General features: G+C 32.2%; 1 protein-coding gene across 1 annotated transcript in view; it reads right to left on the bottom strand.

The window, feature by feature from the left end:
• Positions 1-211: 211 nt before the first annotated feature.
• LOC123695764 (transmembrane protein 205) overlaps positions 212-20,355 on the bottom strand; it is a 32,297-nt gene continuing 12,153 nt past the window's right edge. The window contains exons 2-5 of the mRNA XM_045641687.1: positions 12,062-12,231; positions 5,335-5,498; positions 2,597-2,719; positions 212-2,017 (exon numbers count right to left, since the gene is read on the bottom strand). Of these exons, the coding sequence (XP_045497643.1) occupies positions 1,856-2,017; positions 2,597-2,719; positions 5,335-5,498; positions 12,062-12,231 (619 nt within the window). The 3' untranslated portion in view covers positions 212-1,855. The remainder of the gene's footprint in view (positions 2,018-2,596; positions 2,720-5,334; positions 5,499-12,061; positions 12,232-20,355) is intronic.

Here is a 20,355-nt window from a genome sequence, read left to right as displayed (position 1 = left end):
TAGGAAGCTTTTCATGTTTAATTCCCAAACCAAAGTACCTAGATATTGTTAAGTATTGCGGATTAATCACCCGTGCATATAACGATCAGTATTAATTTATGTTGACCTTCTTTTTCACGGGATATTGATACAGCAATACACAATCACGTAACTTAAGGGCAACTGACAGGCAATTTGATATTGACTGCGAAATAAACAACGCCTTTTAAAGTATATATCTCCATTATTTATTTTACTTCCATCATTCTCTCGAATAAATAACAAAAACCTTACCTAAACATTCAGATCATCGTTAAATCTATTTATAGATTAATTTAATACACAAGTTACACACACTTATAATTCTAAATCTATTTTATATAGAAAGTTATATTCATACCGAACTCAGCTATGGCGTAAGCTGCTTGATCGTGTGTTTTGCAAAATATTGTATGACAAATGGCAGAACAAGTAAAAATAATAAATTATTGATTTCACACTCATAGAAGGCCCGTTTCCCTGCAGTGGGAACGAAATTATGAGCAGATAATAATTGTTTAAACTTACGACAAAAAAAATATAATGATGTAGTTAACACAACATAGAAAAACTATTTGATTGAAAAATTTATCATAATGCAATTTTGTGATATTTATTCAGGTACCTCCAAAATCCCGCCATTTTGCCATAGACTATAAACTTATTCGAACATTGCACAGAACGTGTATCAGATTTCATTAAAAGCAATAGTAATACTGCAATTTTACGATCACACACGATTATTCCTGACTAGATGTTGAACAAATTCTCTACCACACACTGCAATATCTGTTAGTGTTATAAATAACAAGCATTATTAATTACTATAACATTCCTGTTGCCATTTTTAAACTATATAGTAGTACTATGAATATTAGTTCCTATTGTCCAATTTATTGTTTATCGTCATATCACAGAAACGCAGTCGCTTTTTGGTATAGATAAATATTTTAAGCTGACAAATTGTAATCTAAAGAAGGTGCAATTTTAATAATAAAACTGTTGACATTCAAAGTGTGTGTGTGTTGCCTTTTTCATGTAATTCTACAATAACGTAAATAAAATGTAAGAAATTCGATTTTTCAATAATATAATTTTTATTCATAGTTAATTATATTTCTTGGCAGTGTAAGTTTGGACATGGCTTTTAATCAAGCAGCTTATATTGGCTGCGGCCATAAATTAAACGTTACTAGAATTTTCTAAATGGCAAGAATACAAGTGCCGTAAAACTAAAAATAATCTATAATTTATAAATTTAATAAAATTTACCTTCATTCGGTTTTGAGATATTTGAATAAAACAACGTAATTATATGGAGGTACGTTATATCTCAATTCCTATGATATTTGTATAAATTTTAAATTTTTATAATAATTCTTAGATATATTAGCGACCAGCGCTTCGTATACAATTTTCAAGTCAATTTAATAATTTCTACTAACTAATAATCATAATCATACTATCAATAAACAGACTTCACAGCCTGACTGGAACTAAAGTACATTGCATTAATAAAACGCACACTTAAACGTTCTCAAATCAATTTCGTATTCCTACTAGTCTTAAAATATTTTTAAGATTGGAATAAAGAAAAGAAAAACGCGGAAATATTTAATAAAGTTATAATTATTCGATAGTTTTGAGAAAGTCTAAGTTGCAGAAATAGTTCTTACATAGAAATCAGAAAACACAATTTTACAGATTATTAAGAAATACTATTAAAGTGGAGTTAATAGACAATGCTAACTGAATACAGATTAAACATAATTGCAACAGATTATACATAGTTGCTTAATACTTTTAGAAGGATGTTCAAATGTTATTTAGCGTATGTTCACTGGCACATAGAGTCAACTAGGATCATGGTCGAGTAGAAGGAGCAGCCGAGAGTGATCATGGTGCCCATGGCGATGGAGGAGTGGTACGTCCTGAAGGTCTTCAAGACGCGAAGGTAGCGGGGACAGTGAGCCAACTCGCCCAGTAAAAGGCGGCCGATCTAGAAAAAAAAATAACAATATTGAATAAAAATAGAAAATAAATAAAAAATAGATGAGCTAAAAACTTTTGATGGATTATTTTTTATTAACGCAGAAAACTGTAATTAGGTACCTATTAAAAATGAAATCTATACTGATATTATAAAGCTGAAGAGATTGTTTGTTTGTGGTCCGATTTGAAAAATTCTTTCGGTGTTAGATAGCCCATTCATCGAGGAAGGTTATAGGCTTTATATCATCAACAGGAGTGGAGCACTGCGGGTAATACCGCAGGGCACAGCTTGTTGATAATAATTATTGATTTCAGGTTATGTACTTTTTAATTTATTCAAAATATTTTGACGTGACAACGTCTTAAATTAGGTTGCGGCTGGGAGTCACTTATGAAAAAGTGTAACGCTCGGTAACGTTACGATGAGTCACCGAATGAGGCACGCGGGCATGGTTAGCCCGCCTAAGAGCGAGAGAGACAGACATAAAAAGTCGTTGTCACGTAAAACTTTCGCCCGTATACCGACTTTACAGGCAACCAATTTTTTAGTTTAAAAATCATAAGCCTTAAATAAAACACTAATTACCTCTTGCCCACCGCCTGCTGCCTCCTCCATCTGAGTTTTGACATGTTTGGCGCGCAGCATCGGCGCGACTAGCCGGAACCGGACATACGCTTCGATACTGAATACTACTAGCAGTAGCGCTAGCTGTAACAAAAGAGACATACTTAGTTTATTAATAATGAAAAAAGAATACGATTCTATTTGGAATACAACAGAATTCCTCATAATATTAAAGAGTTCAGTAGTTCTAAATTTAAAACTTATATAAAAAATGTACTAATTCAGAGAGCCTATTACAGTATTAAGGAATATATGGACGATAAAAACCCATGGAGGGTTGTCGCGTAAAAACCACAGGACAGTTCTTTGGCATATTATGATTATAATGTACATATAACACATATAATGTATTTTGTAAAATTAAATTGTAAAACTGACATGATTAAAAAGAGCAACTATGGAGTTTCTTGCCGATTCTTCTCCGTAGATACTGCTTTCCGAATCGGTGGTAAATGTTAAAATATGCAATGACGTTTCAAAAGTGCTTCTAAAAGAAGTCTTATTGAATAAATAAATGTTTGAGTTTGAGTTTGAGTTTATACGCGAAACGGGATAGTAATGTGTACTTCATATTGAAAAAGTAGTACTTAGTGCGTAAATTACTAAAAACATAATGATATCATTATTTTTTTCAATCATTATTTTTGAAGTGAAAACTTCTTTAGCGGCGTTGGGTATAAAATCTTAAACTCGCGTCAGGACACGTGGCCTGATCGAAAAAGCGTAAGACGGATTTTTTTTAGCCCTTATATTCCATGCGTAAGACGGATACCATTCCAAAATATCAAACATAGAACGTTAATAATCAAGTTTTCACTTCTGCCGGCACTCCCGGAGTGCAACCCGTCTTTTTTTTTTTATTCAAATTTTAGACGGCCATCCTAATGTTTTAAGTCTTACGATATAATTTATTATTATTTAGATAACGGAATGATCTCTATAAAATTGTTACTTTATATTTTTTTCACTTCTCTGCCTCGATAACTATTCAATCGTCGTGGTGTAATTTAATATTGTTGCACTTCACATCATCGAAAAGTGACGTCAAAGCTTTAATTATGTAATTGTTAAAAAATGCACCGTTTGCAGTTGGTGAAATAAATAAGACGCGTTTGCAAAATAAAAATAACGGTGTGTCTACACAAATAAATACTACATTACCTAACTAATAGCAATAATTGACACTTATCTTACTTAGGTAACTTTTTTTCTCTCGTACTGGTGCGCAAGGGCTATTAAAGCCAGAAAAATTAGAATCCTTAAAATTTTATGCTCAATTATCGTTCAATAACTATTAGAATCACTTCCTAAAAATTTTATTAAAAATACTCTATTTTTCGTACGAATGTCAAATTTAGTGCGCTTTAACATTCTTTAGCCTTGAGACTGTGTGGATGCACCTAAAATCAAGTGTAAAAATAAAATAATTCACTGAATAACACAGCCTTGGCCAACATAAAGAATTACAAAGTACCTATTTTAAGCTCTAAACTATCGAATATATTACAACGCGAGTATCATTGTAATGTATCGTTAATCAAATTATAAAGAATTGCAAATAAATCCTAATAACTAACCTTCGTATTGCGAATGAACTATTATTAGCTTTTGTAAACTTTATTGCAAAACTTAAATTACTCATTTTGTAAATAAGACGTCGTAAACGTCAGCTCAATTTATTTGCACATACATTTCAAAGGGATTAGGTTCCTACTTTATCTATATAACCATATTATGTACTTCAATTAACTGTTTATTAGATAATATATTATTAACGGCATTTTATTACATTTTACGATTACCCATACGAAATATTGTACAATAACGCATATATTGGCTCAAACTATGGCTCTTTTGAAAGTTTAATTTCTGAGAGAGACTCCACAATCGGCGCTTACAGGAAAATCGGAAGCTTATATCTACGTCACGCTTTTGAAAGTTGCCGGATATTTCAAAGAAAAACCGACTTGTTTAATCCAAGTATTTATTGCAATAAAAGGTTGCTGGCGCCGAGTGACTATTAATACTGCGTCAGCAAAAAAGGGAAGTGTAAACATGATTAATGAGCTTTTGAATGGCGTATAATTTTGCTAAGCGTGGTTGAAATGTGGTGTATGATTTCTTAATTCAATGGATAATATTTATGTTGGTTTTGATTAACTGAACCGGACTTTTTGATAAAGTTACATGTTTCGTATTTATTTTAGAAAATTAATTACTATGGGCAGAATATGTTACAATTATCTAGTGGTAATTGTATGAATTCATATTTTCATAAGGCGTACTAATACAAGAGAAAGCTTGATTGTCGGTTTGTCCTTCCTTCATGTTGCAACAGCAACGGGTTGACGTGATATTATGCAAATATGTATCTATATACCTCTGATGCATATTTTTAAGCTATTGATTGCATAGCTTCTATCGCGGGCCTTGAGCGCGGGGACCGAATCGAGAAATTCCGTAACGAAAAAACCTCACGCTCCCCACTCCGACGGGCGGAGGTGTGGCTTGAAGGCATAGCATGCAATAGCTTTACCGCGGCAGTCCCCGAGTGCCACACGTCGTTTTTTTATATATTTTGATCTATTTTCTATGAAGGAACCTTATGTACAATATTTTAATTTACTGTAGTTTTTAGGTCACTCTAGGTCATTCCTTCAGCGCAATAAACACAGATTAAAAAGGAAAATAATTCTCACCTGTACCCAGGACGTATTAACAAAGTGAGTGAGGCATTGCGTTCTGAAGTACGCAAGCACGGCCAGCAAACTCACGCCAGCGTTGAAGGCGTAGTACACCGGGAACAAGACGGTCTGCACGCGCCCGAACTCGTGGCGAGGGAGCGAGAAGTAGAGCACGATACCTGTAAGAGAGAAATGGTTATAGTTTTGACAGTTTGTTTTCAGCTTCAATTTTGGCGGGAATTTTGGTTTGTAAGTAGGTACTTTGTATTAAAATAAAGTGTAAGGTACATATTCGTTTGTAAATATCTTGTGTAACTGTATAAAACAACAATATTTATTGACAGATAAAGCTATAACATTATATATTACGAGCCTACGATTAGATTTATGATCAAACATTTGTACACGTTTGTGATTTTTATACCATTTATAAATACAATTTTTATTACAGAACAAGAAAGGTTTACATAGTTACAATATAAATTATGTATCTTAAATGATAAATAATATTCGGAACCAATATTTAAAAACTTTCCACGTCAATAGTCTCAAGTGTTTACGCTTTTGCGTAAGAAGGATTTTATCTCGAATCACTGATAAATACAGACGAAGGTGTTAAAATGCGTAGATGATTATAGAAAAATTGTTTTTTGCGAAAAAATAGGTACATAAAAACACTTAAAACGTCGGAAAAAGTCTTTAAACGTATTACAATAAATATTATTGTCATTATGTTAAATGTTTTAATACTTCCTTCTTCCTATTTCCTGTTTGTGAATAAATATGTTTATCTAATAATACTGATCACTATTAGCACCGTCATAAAATGTGCATATATTTATTATTTACTAAGGCGGCGTTAAATACCAATATGCTTTTATCTTTGGCTTTTATGTTGTGAGAAAATCGTTTTGTTTGTTACAAGTGTATTGTTATAATTGTATAGATTTGTTTTTACTGTGTGTCAATTATCGGATTATGTTTATTTATGATATAAGATCTAATGCACATCAGAGGACTTTTTACTTAGGGTATACAATTTTTAATTACTGCGAATAGATATATTATATTTATATTTTATATCCATTATCGTTTCAGCATTTTGCATAAAATTGTCCGATTACTTGAAGTAATATTTAATCGAAATGGTTTACTAATTTGTATATTAAATGTTATCGTTTTATATATACGTCACATAATCCGGATGTAAAAATCCATTGAGTAGAAAGTCGAATGTATTGTTTGCAAATTCAATGTCACAGTCGTACACTACGAAATTTATGAAGGACAAAACAATAGAAGGAAAACAGTTTAATGTTAGATCAATTGGCTAGTACAGGATATTGTTAGTCATTCAAATCCTGTTTAAAGATAGTAAATTATAATAGAGGTGAGACTGAGATGTTTGGAAGAGAATGATTTATAACTGTTTCATGAATAACGTTTGACCACAGATTTAATAATCTAATATAATATTAATTTATGATATTAATAGTTATTGGTTTTGACAACATCACCTGTTCTAATGTAATGTAATAATTATTTAGAACTAGCTGCTCCGCGCGTTTTCACCCCCGTGGCTCCACTCCTGTTGGTCGTAGCGTAATGAAATAGGTATAGCCTATAACCTTCCTCGATAAATGGGCTATCTAACAGCGAAATAATTTTTCAAATCGGACCAGTAGTTCCCGAGATTAGCGCGTTCAAACAAACAAACTCATCAGCTTTATAATATTAGTATACTATAGATTTTATTTGCATTGACATTTTGCTATCACAAGGTACATAATCTACGTCATTATGCTACCACCTTGGCTACCACCCATTTCATTTGTTTGAAGTTTGCAAAACATTTCTATGCACCTTAGTTGTAATACACATGTCTAGGCTCAAAATGTCTACTTCAGAACTATCCTTTGATGTTATTCGACAAGATTCTAATTGCTTGGGGCTGTGAGTGCGTCTACGTCGAAATAATTGAGTGACGGGTGCATTAACACGCACATGCAACGTCATTTTAAGTCAAATGCATATTTGTGTCCCAAATGATTGTCAATAGAAAATAGATGTTATAATGTCGAATTACATCATCACTAATCGCATTCAGCTTGCTAATCACAATTATTTCTACCTCCATTCAAAAATAAAATAGTATTTTACTTTTTAACCTATGATTTCTTCGTTGGTATATAAATAACGAATATGACACTGGTTTTATGAACTGTGGAATTAGGTATTATGTATTTCATAAAACAGGGTATAATAAACCATGATAACCTCAGATGAACATAAAAAGATATTAAATGGCATAAAGTCGAATGAAGTTATTATATCAAGATGGTTTTATGTTGAACGGTAATTGTAGGATATAATTAGTGTTAATTGCTCTATAGTACAACTGGTTATAACTTTAATAGAACTATTAAGCTCACTTCACGTTACAGGTGTAAGATTGTAGGGATCCCTTCACACTTAATAAGAGAGCATAAAACTGAAATTACTTTTTTTTGTCAACGTTTGAAATTAGCTGTTGTACGATATAATGTACAATCTACCATAGTAGATAACTTTTTAAAGACTTTGTATTCGTTCTACTTAGGCATTATATTTATTTCTTTACAGTTATTTTGAACACTTTCGTATTTATAAACGTGCGAGAATTTTAAAAACTCGATGCACGTTTCAATTCTGTTCAAGTATTTCGTAATTAAGAGCGCTTATTCAATTTAACGCAAGTCAAAATCTCCGCGATCTATTACGATAGATCGCGGCTTGCGCTATCCTTTTACTATGAACAGCATAGGTCCACAGGAGAGCGCCGAGCAACATGTCCTCTCTCTGGAAAGGCTCGCTGCCGACTGATTTTAATCGGGTCGCGCGCAGTGTTTTATAGTACTTTAAAAAAAATTGTAGAAAAATAATAGAGGTACCTTAGTTGATTTTTTAAATTTTATCTTATAAGTAATACGTTCTTTTATTGCAATATGTATAAATTATATTCAACTAAGTCAAATATCTTGGTGAAAATAATCATTTTATCGACTATAATTTCTAAAAAAATTCACATTGTTCTGATTTTAATTTCGTAAGTTAGGAGTCCAAAATAAATAAATCTTTTAACTAACTATTTTAATAAGGATTTTTGCAGTTAGTTAAAAAAAATGTGTGTTAGATCTGTCAGCAATTTCAGATATTTTTAGCTTCGAAATTGACACTAAAAGTGAAATCAAGTAATCATCGGCTCAGTTATCTTGATGGTATTCACAAATACTGTATTAATTGAAAAAAACTCTTAACTAACTATATAGACAATAAAATTTCCTAAAATTATTAGTAATTCATATGTTTGTAAGATAAGTGGTTGATGGACAATCTGGTTTGAAAAATCACATATTTGAGCCAAACATCGCATGGACCGCGTACACGGCCTTAACGTAAAAAATGTAACTCAATGAAATAGTACAAGATGTAAAAAAAAAAAACAATTCTTTTAAAGAGTAGGTACTTAACTATAGAAAACAATATTACAATAATTATGACTTATAATTATAAATATCGAAAACAATGAGGTTGACATTTACAAACAGACATAATTACAACCATAAATTTATATGTGTACATTTATATGTAAAGTTTTCTTTAAAGTTTCCCGTTGATGGAAGTTTCAAAGAATTAATTAAGACATGCTTAATTACATTTAATTATGTAACAAAATGACTAATTGTGCAAGAAAGTATTTGCTTTATAAAATTGTGTACATTTTATGTTGATGATGAATATGGCTCTACAACGATATTTTTAAATCTGTAGCATTTTTAAGCTTCTGTTTTGTAAGAATTTTTAGCGTATCAAACTCAAACTCAAACTCAAACTCAAACATTCATTTATTCAATTAGACTACTATTTAGTAGCACTTTCGAATCGTCATTACATAATTATTTTAACATTTACCACCGATTCGGAAAGCAGTGATCTATGGAGAAGAATCGGCAAGAAACTCCATAGTTGATCTTTTAAAATCATGTCGATATTACATAATATGTAACTTATATCTAAATACATAATATTATATCATAATATACAAAGAACTGTCCTGTGGTTTTTACGCGACAACCCTCCATGGGTTTTTATCGTCCATATATTCCTGAATACTGTAGTACACACATTTTTTATATAAGTTTTAAATTTAGAACTACTAAACTCTCTAATATTATGAGGAATTCTATTGTAAAAGCGTATACCTTGACCCATAAATGAATTTTTAACTTTAGCTAATCGGAAAAATGGCATTTCAATTCTATTTCTGTTCATTGTGCCATAACAGTGTCTATCTCCTACTCTTGTGTGTAAGTCGGCGTTTTTGTGTACATGCAAAATATTATTAAATATATACTGTGATGGTAGAGTAAGTATACCAGTATTCTTAAAGAGATCTCTTAGTGAGTCCCGAGCACGTAAATTATATATAGAGCGAATGGCTCTTTTCTGTAAGATAAATATAGTTTCTATATCTGCTGCCCTGCCCCATAGTAGAATTCCATAGGACATAATACTATGAAAGTAGCTGAAATAAACCAATCTAGCTGTATCTTCATCGGTGAGATGCCTTACCTTTCGGACTGCATATGCTGCTGAACTGAGCTTACCTGCAGCGGTGTTGACATGGGCTCCCCACTGTAGTTTCTCGTCCAATGTTAACCCAAGAAATACAGTCGATTCTGTAGGGTGTAATACCTCCCCGTTCAAGGTAATATTTCTGCTCAACTTTTTAACGTTAGGTAGTAAAAATTCAACACAAGTTGTTTTTTTGGCATTTAATAATAAATTATTAGCAGTAAACCAGTCGGATATGTGTAAAAGAGTACTGTTCACTTCGTCAACATTTGGGTCATGCCTATCCACATTGAATATTAATGAGGTATCATCTGCAAACAGAACTATTTCACACCTATCCTGTAAATAATAAGGTAGATCATTGATATATACCAAGAACAAGAAGGGTCCTAAAATAGATCCTTGTGGAACACCAATGTTAATTGACGCACCGCTAGAACGTTCTCCATTAACAACTACAGTTTGTATCCTATCATGAAGGTATGAGGCTATGAGGTTCTGAGCTTGTCCTTTAATCCCATAGTGATTAAGTTTACGCAATAAAGTACAATGTTCAACGCAGTCAAATGCCTTGGAGAGGTCACAAAATATCCCCAAAGCATTTTTTGAGTTTTCCCATGCCTTATATATATGTGTTAGTAGTGCAACTCCAGCATCTGAGACTGCGCATCTGCGCCCCTTTGAGAAACCAAACTGTTTGGATCAGATCAGAGCGTATTTTTTTTAAAGATTTAATGGTCTGGTTACGAGAATTAGATTAGATGGATTTCCACAGATTTTTCTTTATTAATATTAATATATAAAGTTAAACCATCAGATTTTTTAAGAATATTCGTCAAAATATACTTAAAAGTGTGACCAACTTTTACTGCAGGACATCGAAATTCATGTTCTTGATATGGTTATATTATTCCGCCACTTGACCAATATACCGTAACAGGACGTTGGATATACGGGTTATAAATATAATATTTATACATCTTTAAATGTGGGTATGTAAAGTTCGTATGCAATGTGCTGATAATAGGGACTTTTAAACTGATGTTTCGAAAACAATGGAGGCACTTTATTTGTAGCGTATTTTAAATGTGTAATGTAGAGTTGTTTTTTAAATTTGTCTTGATCGTATGAATTACAGAATTTATAAGAATTATTGAAATTACCTCACCATACGCAATTACTCAAAACTTACGTAACTTTGGCGGTTTGGCCTATGAAGCTGGACTTGAATTCACGAGATTTATTTTACGCATTTCTAAGAAATAAGTTTGCAGTTTTGCTCTTTCTATATTTGTAACAGTTTACTTAGATATAGAAACTGTCATTACACAATACAAGTCCATTTAATATACATACTTATATGTAATATAGGTAATTTGTTTTGCGGTACAAATTACAATAGCAACCCGTTTTACGAACACAAATGCATATACATACATAGTAATTGCGATGCTGTTCTGAGAAGCGACCGCACACGGTTACTGCTTTGGCTCCTTTATTTTGGTTGACCTTGAAAAACTGCGTTTTAACTTATTTTTTATTCCTTGGAATAATAATATTTTTTTTAACTTCATAAGTCAATGATAGAATACTCACATTTTTTTAAATATTATTTTTTACTAAGTAGGTACACCTATTGACGTCTATCATGGTTAAACATTTTAATTATTCTATTTTCATTATTTTGTTGTTTGTTATGTTAGCAAAATTATTTTAGTTGATATTTTTGGAACGGAGGTTTTATGTTCATCTGTAAGTATGTGTTATGTGTAAACATACTTAATATTTTTGGCAATTGTGATCACTGATCAACTATTATTTGTAATTAATATTCATTTGTAATTATCATGTTTTTTTCAAATAAATGTATCAATGTGATCAATTATTATTTTAACTATTACTAGCTGCGCTTCGAGTTTTCACCGTTCCGTTCCTGTTGGTCTTAGCGTAATGATATATAGCTTATCGCCTTCATCGATAAATGGGCTATCTGACACAGAAATAATTTTTCAAATCGGACCAGGAATTCCTGAGATTGGCGCGTTCAAATAAACAAACTCTTCAGCATTATAATATAAGTATAGATTGTAATTGTAATGCTGTGACAATGTAGTAGGTATACACTTACCGGAGACCAAAGTCATCCATATCTGCGCTCCCAAATGCGTGGCTACCGCTCCAACATAGAGCGCCCGCCAACCGCGCAAGCTGCCGCTCGTACCGGGCCGTGTTAGCCACGCAGTGACCACTAGCATCGCGAGGAGCACGTGGAACGGCTGCGAAGTCTTGGTGGCAATGCTGTGGGGGAAAGGGGATATTAGTTTTATAAATTTTATACTATTTATTATGTAGCAGTAGCGTTCCCTCTTCCTCATTTGAACGTTGCGATATAAATTTAATAGAAATGTAGGTAAGTATAAAATATCCTATTAATGGTAGTTTGATGATCTTTGGAGAATAGGAGTATAAATTGCTCTCGAGACTCCATTTATCAATAAATACAGTTTTGGTGAAAGAATTAACATTTGTTAAGTAGGGATTAAGTAGACACAAATATAGGTATATAAAATTAAGATATATAATGGTACTTAAATGAATTAATATTTAATATTGAGGCATTTTTTCGTTCATTGTTATTTTTAATGTGTTTTAAAGTTTGAAATATTATTACGCAAAGAAAGGACTAGACTTAGTATCGATAAAGGTACCTACAGTATGGAAGATTTCCGTGAAAGTTGCATTTAGTACTATTTACATTGCACGCGCTAATGTAAAACTCGTGACCGTATTTAAATTTTAAAACAACAGACTTTTACGTCCATAAATCGCATAAACGCGTCACAAAGGTTACTTGGTACTTAATACTTTGTAAATATCGGATTTACTGTAGGCCAGAGCTCAATGACATTTACTTTTTTTTATACTAGCTGCTACGCGCGGTTTCACCCCCTTGGCTCTCCTCCTGTTGGTCGTAGTGTGATGATGTAGCCTTCCTCGATAAATGAGCTATCTAACACCGAAAGAATTTTTCAAATCGGACCAGTAGTTCCCGAGATTAGCGCGTTCAAACAAACAAACAAACTCTTCAGCTCTATAATATTAGTATAGATTTACTTATATGTGCGAAGCGGATTGGCAAGAATGTTCGCAAACAACATTGGTCACGATTATTGACATATTTTTGCTAATAGATAGATTTAATATTGAAGTTCACACTTTCAAAGTTCTCACGATATAGGTATGTATATAAAATATATCCCAAGTTACTTTCTTGTTATAACTTCTAAATCCAACTATGAACATAATTCTTCCTTACATAGACAAATTCTTTAAAAATTTTCATCATCAAACACATGGTCAAATTATTTAGATCAAATTCCAAACGTGACCGGCCATATTCGTCCACTAATTGTATTGCATCTTATCGAATTTGATCAGCAATTTGACACAGATGATACGCCTTGGCAACAACTTATAAAACAACATTGTATAGGTATAATATGAAAATAATCGCTACACGTGTGTGACTAGGCTGGATATTATTTTTAAAAATAAATAAGGAAATTAATTTTCAGTACATCTGTCCTGCATGTTTTTAATCCAAAATCTACGAAGTCAAAAACATTGCCAACATCCATTAGTTAAAATTTTAAATAGTTTGGAAAATCCAAAAGTGCACGCCTCATAATCTCATCCTTTACAATAAAATTGATTATTCATAAAGAGTACACTATAAATATAAAAAAGAAATAAAATAAAACAGTTGGAAAAGTAAAGAAAGCGGTACCGTAATAATTGAGCTATTTTTCTTGTGGCCCCACCTAGATGTGAAACTGCGCAGGTTTAAGGGACTGACTACCAACTTATTTTTTTAAACCTTGGCTTATAGTATAAATAATCGAGTTTATAATGGTGAATTTTGAGTACACTATAAATATATATATAAAAAAAAATAAAGAATATAATATATAGATATACTAAAATTATGGAGAACAGTCGATATTTTTTTTTTGTTTATTTAATAACAATTAAACCACATCGAATCAGACCCTGAAAAATGAAAGGGTTCTATTCCTGAGCATACTCAAGCGTAAGAGAAAAAAAAAGACTCGATTAGTTAAGTATTTCGGTCGCTATCGTGTTAACAAGAAAATCCTCCGCACATACAGACACACGGACGTCCAAGACAGAACTTTTTTAAACTGTTTTTTAACTAGTTTAAATAACAATAAAAACCGGCCAAGTGCGAGTCGGGCTCGCGCACAAAGGGTTCCGTAGCAGCAAATATAATAAATTACAGTTAAATCAACCTATCTCAAAAACTATAAGAGATACTTTGATCAAACCAAAAATCGTTGAAAGAGTTAATTAGCATGCATCACCTCTATTTTTTTTAGAATTTTATACCCCGTAGTTATAAAAATAGAGGGGGGGGGACATACTTTTTACGACTTTGAGAGCTGATATCTCAAAAACCGTTCACTTTAAGAAAAATGTTTTTTAGAAAACTTTATATCATTTTAAAAGACCTTTCCATTGATACCCCACACGGGTATGTACATCGAAAAAAAAAATTTCATCCCTCAGTTACATGTATGGGGGGCCCCACCCCCAATTCTTTTTTTTACTATTTAGTGTCATATTTTTGTAGCGGTTCATACAACACATATTCCCATCAAATTTCATCACTGTAGTACTTATAGTTTCCGAGTAAATCGGCTGTGACAGACGGACAGACGGACAGACGGACAGACGGACATGACGAAACTATAAGGGTTCCGTTTTTGCCATTTTGGCTACGGAACCCTAAAAATGACATCAAAAATATCATGTATGTTAAAAATAGTGTTTTTTCTTAATATGTGTGTGTATGTATTATCTTACAAGTGCAATGTATGATACATAAAGACATTTTAAGTTTGAAAAATCAGATGTTTTGCGCGAAGTGACAGTAGTACCCACCTCAACGCTTCGCTTATGAGGCGTGCAATAGACTCCTAGCTCGAGGAATGAACCCTTTCTCTACACAGCTTTCTTACTTGTTGAACTTTCTACATTGTAATCAAGTATATAACTAAATTATCACTTCAAGCGTTTTAACTTTATGGGTACGAACATAATTTATATGTATTGATAGCGGAATATGGTCTCCATACATCATTGTATAATCACACAATGATTGATAGAGCAGTGAAATTTCTAGTTTCTCTGATAATAATTGTTATCGGAGTGTTAAAAGTTACAAACAGACTACTTTTATCTTATTGCTATATTTATAAGATTCGATTTGGTTATGAGTAGTAGGAATTTGACAAGTAAATTCTCCATTTAAACTCTAGATAAGGAATGCAATTAAAACGAAACATACATTTTGAGAAATCCTTCCAGACATTTCTTGCAAAAGATCAAGCTGACCTTCCATAAACCCCAACTCAAACAGCAAGAGGAATTGGCGGATAAAAATAGCAATCATAATTCGATTTTACGCGCAAATGACGTTTGATATCATTGACCTATTTGGTTTACAATAATTACGCGACGCGACGCTAAATATACATTCTCGTATAATGTTCTACGTCACGGATACGTCACAAACATATGTGGATAGGTATGCAAATATTTATCGTTCAATTAACATCATCATTTCGCGGTATGCTATGTTGGCTCTAAGGTTAGTGGTTTCAATTCAGTACATAATATTCTATTGAATAACAAGTGATAACTGCGTTAAAAACAACCGACTTCAAACTTGCACTTGCAAAATTTACAAATACCTACAGACAAAAATGCTCATAAAATAAAAACTACTGGGCCGAATAAAATTTTTATGGGACCAATTCGACACCATCCCGCATCGAACAAAAAAAGAATCACGTAAATCGGTTCAGAAACCTCGGAGTAATCGGTGTACATACATAAAAAAAAAAAAAAATATACCGGCCGAATTGATAACCTCCTCCTTTTTTTTGAAGTCGGTTAATAAAATTTTATATGAACTTTATTGGCGCGTCAGTAATTAGTTGTATGAAAGGGATTAATGTAAAACGTGCATTTCAAATGATAAAGAATAGACAATATTTGGCCGATGCACAGACATTCAAAGTAATGTACCTACCATGTATCTTTGATCTACCCTAATGTTCCAAATTGCTAAATTATAGATATCCCTCTTTCGCATGATAACATTATTTATGCAGTTTATCCAGGCATGCATACCTTGGACTTTATAGTAATGATTTAGTACTTATCTATAGAAATATATTTCACGTGTAAGCATTATATTATCACTGCACACTGCATGTTAAGAATGACTTGTAGAGTCATAATCGTGATTTAAGTCATAGACATGTTAATATTTATGGCGTATTATGTACTTGTGTACAGTAATCTCGTGTAAACTCATTCAAAGATTAAACTGCATTGATCATATAATAATCATAAGTATTTTTATGAATGATACAATTCATAAAAGTATAATATATCCACGAATATTACCTAGATTTTTAATGGCAGTGTAAGCTAAGTAACTGAAACTTATGTGTAAAGTGGCCCATACATATTATGAACTGCTTCTTGCCTATATTCCTTGTGGTTGAAAATTGTTTCTAATATTATCTCTAATTAAACTCAGATAAATCATTAATCAAGACGACAATTGGAGATGACCATTGTGACATCTGTAGTAATAGAAGCAAGTACTACAATTGCCTATGATTTATTATTTATTGGTGTGAATTTGATTGCCTTTTATTTCAGAAGACACTAGTAGGTAGGTAGTAGATTCTATAGATAGGTATACCTATTTTATGTAGAGTATTTTATTTTTACTTATATCAGTTATATAATAATTTTAATTTTTAACCGTTTGGGGACAAGCGAAAAGAGACTAAAAATTGGACTCTTAAATTTTTGATTTGGGTGTTTAAATTTCTCAAATAAGTATTGCGATGGCTTGTTTAAATTACTTTTACGTTTTAAATTACTTGAATTGTGTATTAATCACATGATTATTGTAATTTATTGTAGAATGCTTATTGCCGAGTCATCTAGCAACTTTGAATTAAAAGCAGTTATCTTCTATTTCTAATTTGCAACATGATCTTTATTAGTTTTTCTTTATAAGGGATTGTTTATATATTCAGAGACATTGAGATATGCGAGGCCTATAGATATAAAATTACAATATAAACATCTTGATACACAACGACATCGGTTTTGAATCGTCATAAGTTGATACAAGCTCGCGTGATGATTTCATCATTGTTACTAAGCCACTTTATATCTATACTGATCTAAATTAATATTATAAAGCTGAAGAGTTTGTTTGTTTGTTTGAACGCACTAATCTCAGGAACTACTGGTCCGATTTGAAAAATTCTTTCGGTGTTAGATAGCCCTTTTTAATTATAAGAATTTAAATACATTTGAGAATAGATTTTTGTAAAAGTTATGAAAATCTCTTTGATTCGAAACTGTTTGTCATTTTCCATTACTTCCATTTAAGCTTCCATTATACTTGTGACATGAAGATCGATTGGTATACCTATAATTTATATAATAATTACTTTATTATAACATACAAAAGATTGATAAGATTATAGTTCAAGTTCAAATAATCCTGGTTACCGGGAAACATAAAATACTAAGGGTCCTCTTAGTTTTTATTCTGCGTTTCAACGCAGAATAAAGACGTCTAAAAATGGTTCCCAGAATTCCATTATCTTAGTAAAGTCTTGAAAGTAAATGCTTATTGTAAACATGACAACAAGAACGATAATGCTTCTGACCAATATGTATTTTGTGTTGATGGCCCTTTGTAAGAGAGTAAATATGTAAATTACTGATCAACGTGGCCTTCGGGCACTGTTTGTAAATATTCTGCAAACAGTCATTGCTGTAATGAGATGTTACCTACAGGATGTGGGGGTCGTATTCTGTCTCGAATTGAGCTACAAACAAAAAGAAATAATATACTTACATAATACGATACATTAGTCTGTCTGATGTCGGATTTCTTAAGATGTTAGATATTCCCTCTGTATATTATAATACAAGTGTTATTTTTGCTTTGGGTTTAGTCGTCAGGTATAATGACAACTCTTAAAATAGCGGAATGTATTTTTCAAGTAAAAATTCTTTAGGCGCGTTGAGAGTAAAATTTCAAAGTCGCGTCATGGCAATACCGTCACGTCATGGATCGTCGATTTTGGCATCTTTGAATATTTCCAAAGAAGTTTCACTTCTGACACGTGTGCTCGGCACACACGCTATTTTTTTAGTTGGTAGACATAGATAATAGGATTATGAAAGCAATTAAAGTTGCTAAAGCACACGTTTTGACTGTTGAATGATTAATGTTTCTTGTTTAAACAAAAACAAAAATCACTGATATATAATAATTATGGGTCATAGATTTAGATAACTGAATAATACTGTGATTCGACAATATAGACCGAATCACGAAAAGAGATCATGGCAGATACCCTATGCTCAAGCAAATGGAAGATGCAATCAGAAGAATAGATGATTTCAAAATCATCATGATGTCGATTTTCTTTAATGTTTTCGACCAATTCGTATCATAATTCCGAAGATGATAATATAATCTACATAGCATCTGACCAATGTATAGCAGTTATAAACCACAATACAGTTTCCACGCTAGTTACATAGAAGTACATTGTCCAAGAAGCAATTTCCATTGTAATCACGTAGGACGGTGAAATTGCGAAAGTGCCTTGATTGAACTAGTGTTATCGAATGGCCCACGTGAGACTAAGCACGTCGGCATTTGATAAAATTCAAGATATTGCGAATTTTGACAAATACTTCCTTGTACGGTAAACCCCGTTTTTGGTAGACGCTTGGAGCTCGGAACAAGTTATATTATGGAGGTCAATGCGATGACTACTACGCTTATTACGTCAGACGGCTAAGACGATATAGAGAAAACATAAATGACCACAAGAACACATACCAAAAGATTGAAGAAAGATATTGGAGAAGTCATGGTTTAGAAATTAGGGTAGTAATTATTATGTTCTTCTTATTGAGATAAGTGTCCACGTAACTTATCTTTAAGTAACTGTTAAGTGTCCAAAATACGTAAAGCCTAGTTGCGTAAACGAAATTGATAAAGACAACCAGATTAAATTCAAGGTAAAGGAAGAACAATACCATGTCTCCAATTTCAATTGTTCTTGGAAATGTCTTCGATTTGAGTGATAGTTGAAGAACTATCTATTGATAAGGGCCCTATTGACACACATTGTGGAACAATGGACTAGACAAGACGTATCACAGAATAGCCGAGGCGCCAAATTGGTCAGACTTGTTGCTACGTCAATTAAACGATAGGGACTATTTGAGGATTATCACAATATAAACAAATGTATATTGATTAAGCTTGATTTGGGAAATACAATTTGTATTAATAGATATTGAGAATGTATGTCCAATGTTGGTAATTGTGTTTCTTCACCATCCGTGATTATCAAATCAGAATAATATGGATAGAGCCCGATAAGCAATGATTTCTGCAATTCACTATTGTGAGTTCCAGATTTTGTTAAGAACTAAAATTTGTAAATAAGTAACATTATCTAACAAACAAGATTAGAAAGCAAAAAACAATTCGCCAGCAATATTTCTTTCCTTATAAATTTTCATATACTGAAAACATATTTGACACAATATTCTGAATTACAAGCGGCGGATGATCACAGAACATTAAAAAAGTTGTAAATAAATTATTTATATTTCCTTTTATGTATGGAACAAGTTTTTAAGCTAAGTATCTGTTATTGAACTTGAATCTTGAATGGATTGTAAAAAATGGCTGACGCGAATCGAGCGGCTGCAATTTGGCGCGCATTTGTATTAGGCATTGAATTTATTGGGCTTGTAGCAAAAACAATGGATCGGGTGGGTCCGAATAAAGGGCCTTGTATTATTGTTTCAACTGAATATAAAATGAAGATTTAATTGATGTATTACATTTGATCGTTTCTCGTGGAATCTTTAAATTTCAGCAGTTTTCTGAACCTTTTCTTAATGTTTGTTCTCAAGATCAGTGCTAAATACCAACTTGTATATTTTTCAAACGTAGTAAAATTTACCAGCAATATGAATATCACGGTTATTACCAAATTATAATGTTACCTTGTACAATGAAGATTTCCTTAAATTAATGGTATCGTGGTATATAATTATCCCACCAAAAACATAAATGTAAAAATTGGAGCCGAGTTCAATCGTTGACTTAATTTGCCAAAAAAGAAATGAGATCTAATTAATGTGTGCCTAGTTCTGCAGACAGTCCAGAAATTTATTTACAAAGATGTATTAAGTTCTTAGGTTGACTGAAAACTCAATTGTTTTATTTTCCCTTAGAGAACAATGTTTATTCCAAAATACAACTTT

This window comes from Colias croceus, chromosome 1 (genome assembly GCF_905220415.1).
Source record: "Colias croceus chromosome 1, ilColCroc2.1".
In the NCBI taxonomy this organism is placed as follows: domain Eukaryota; kingdom Metazoa; phylum Arthropoda; class Insecta; order Lepidoptera; family Pieridae; genus Colias; species Colias croceus.
This window is presented reverse-complemented; position numbering and strand designations above follow the sequence as displayed.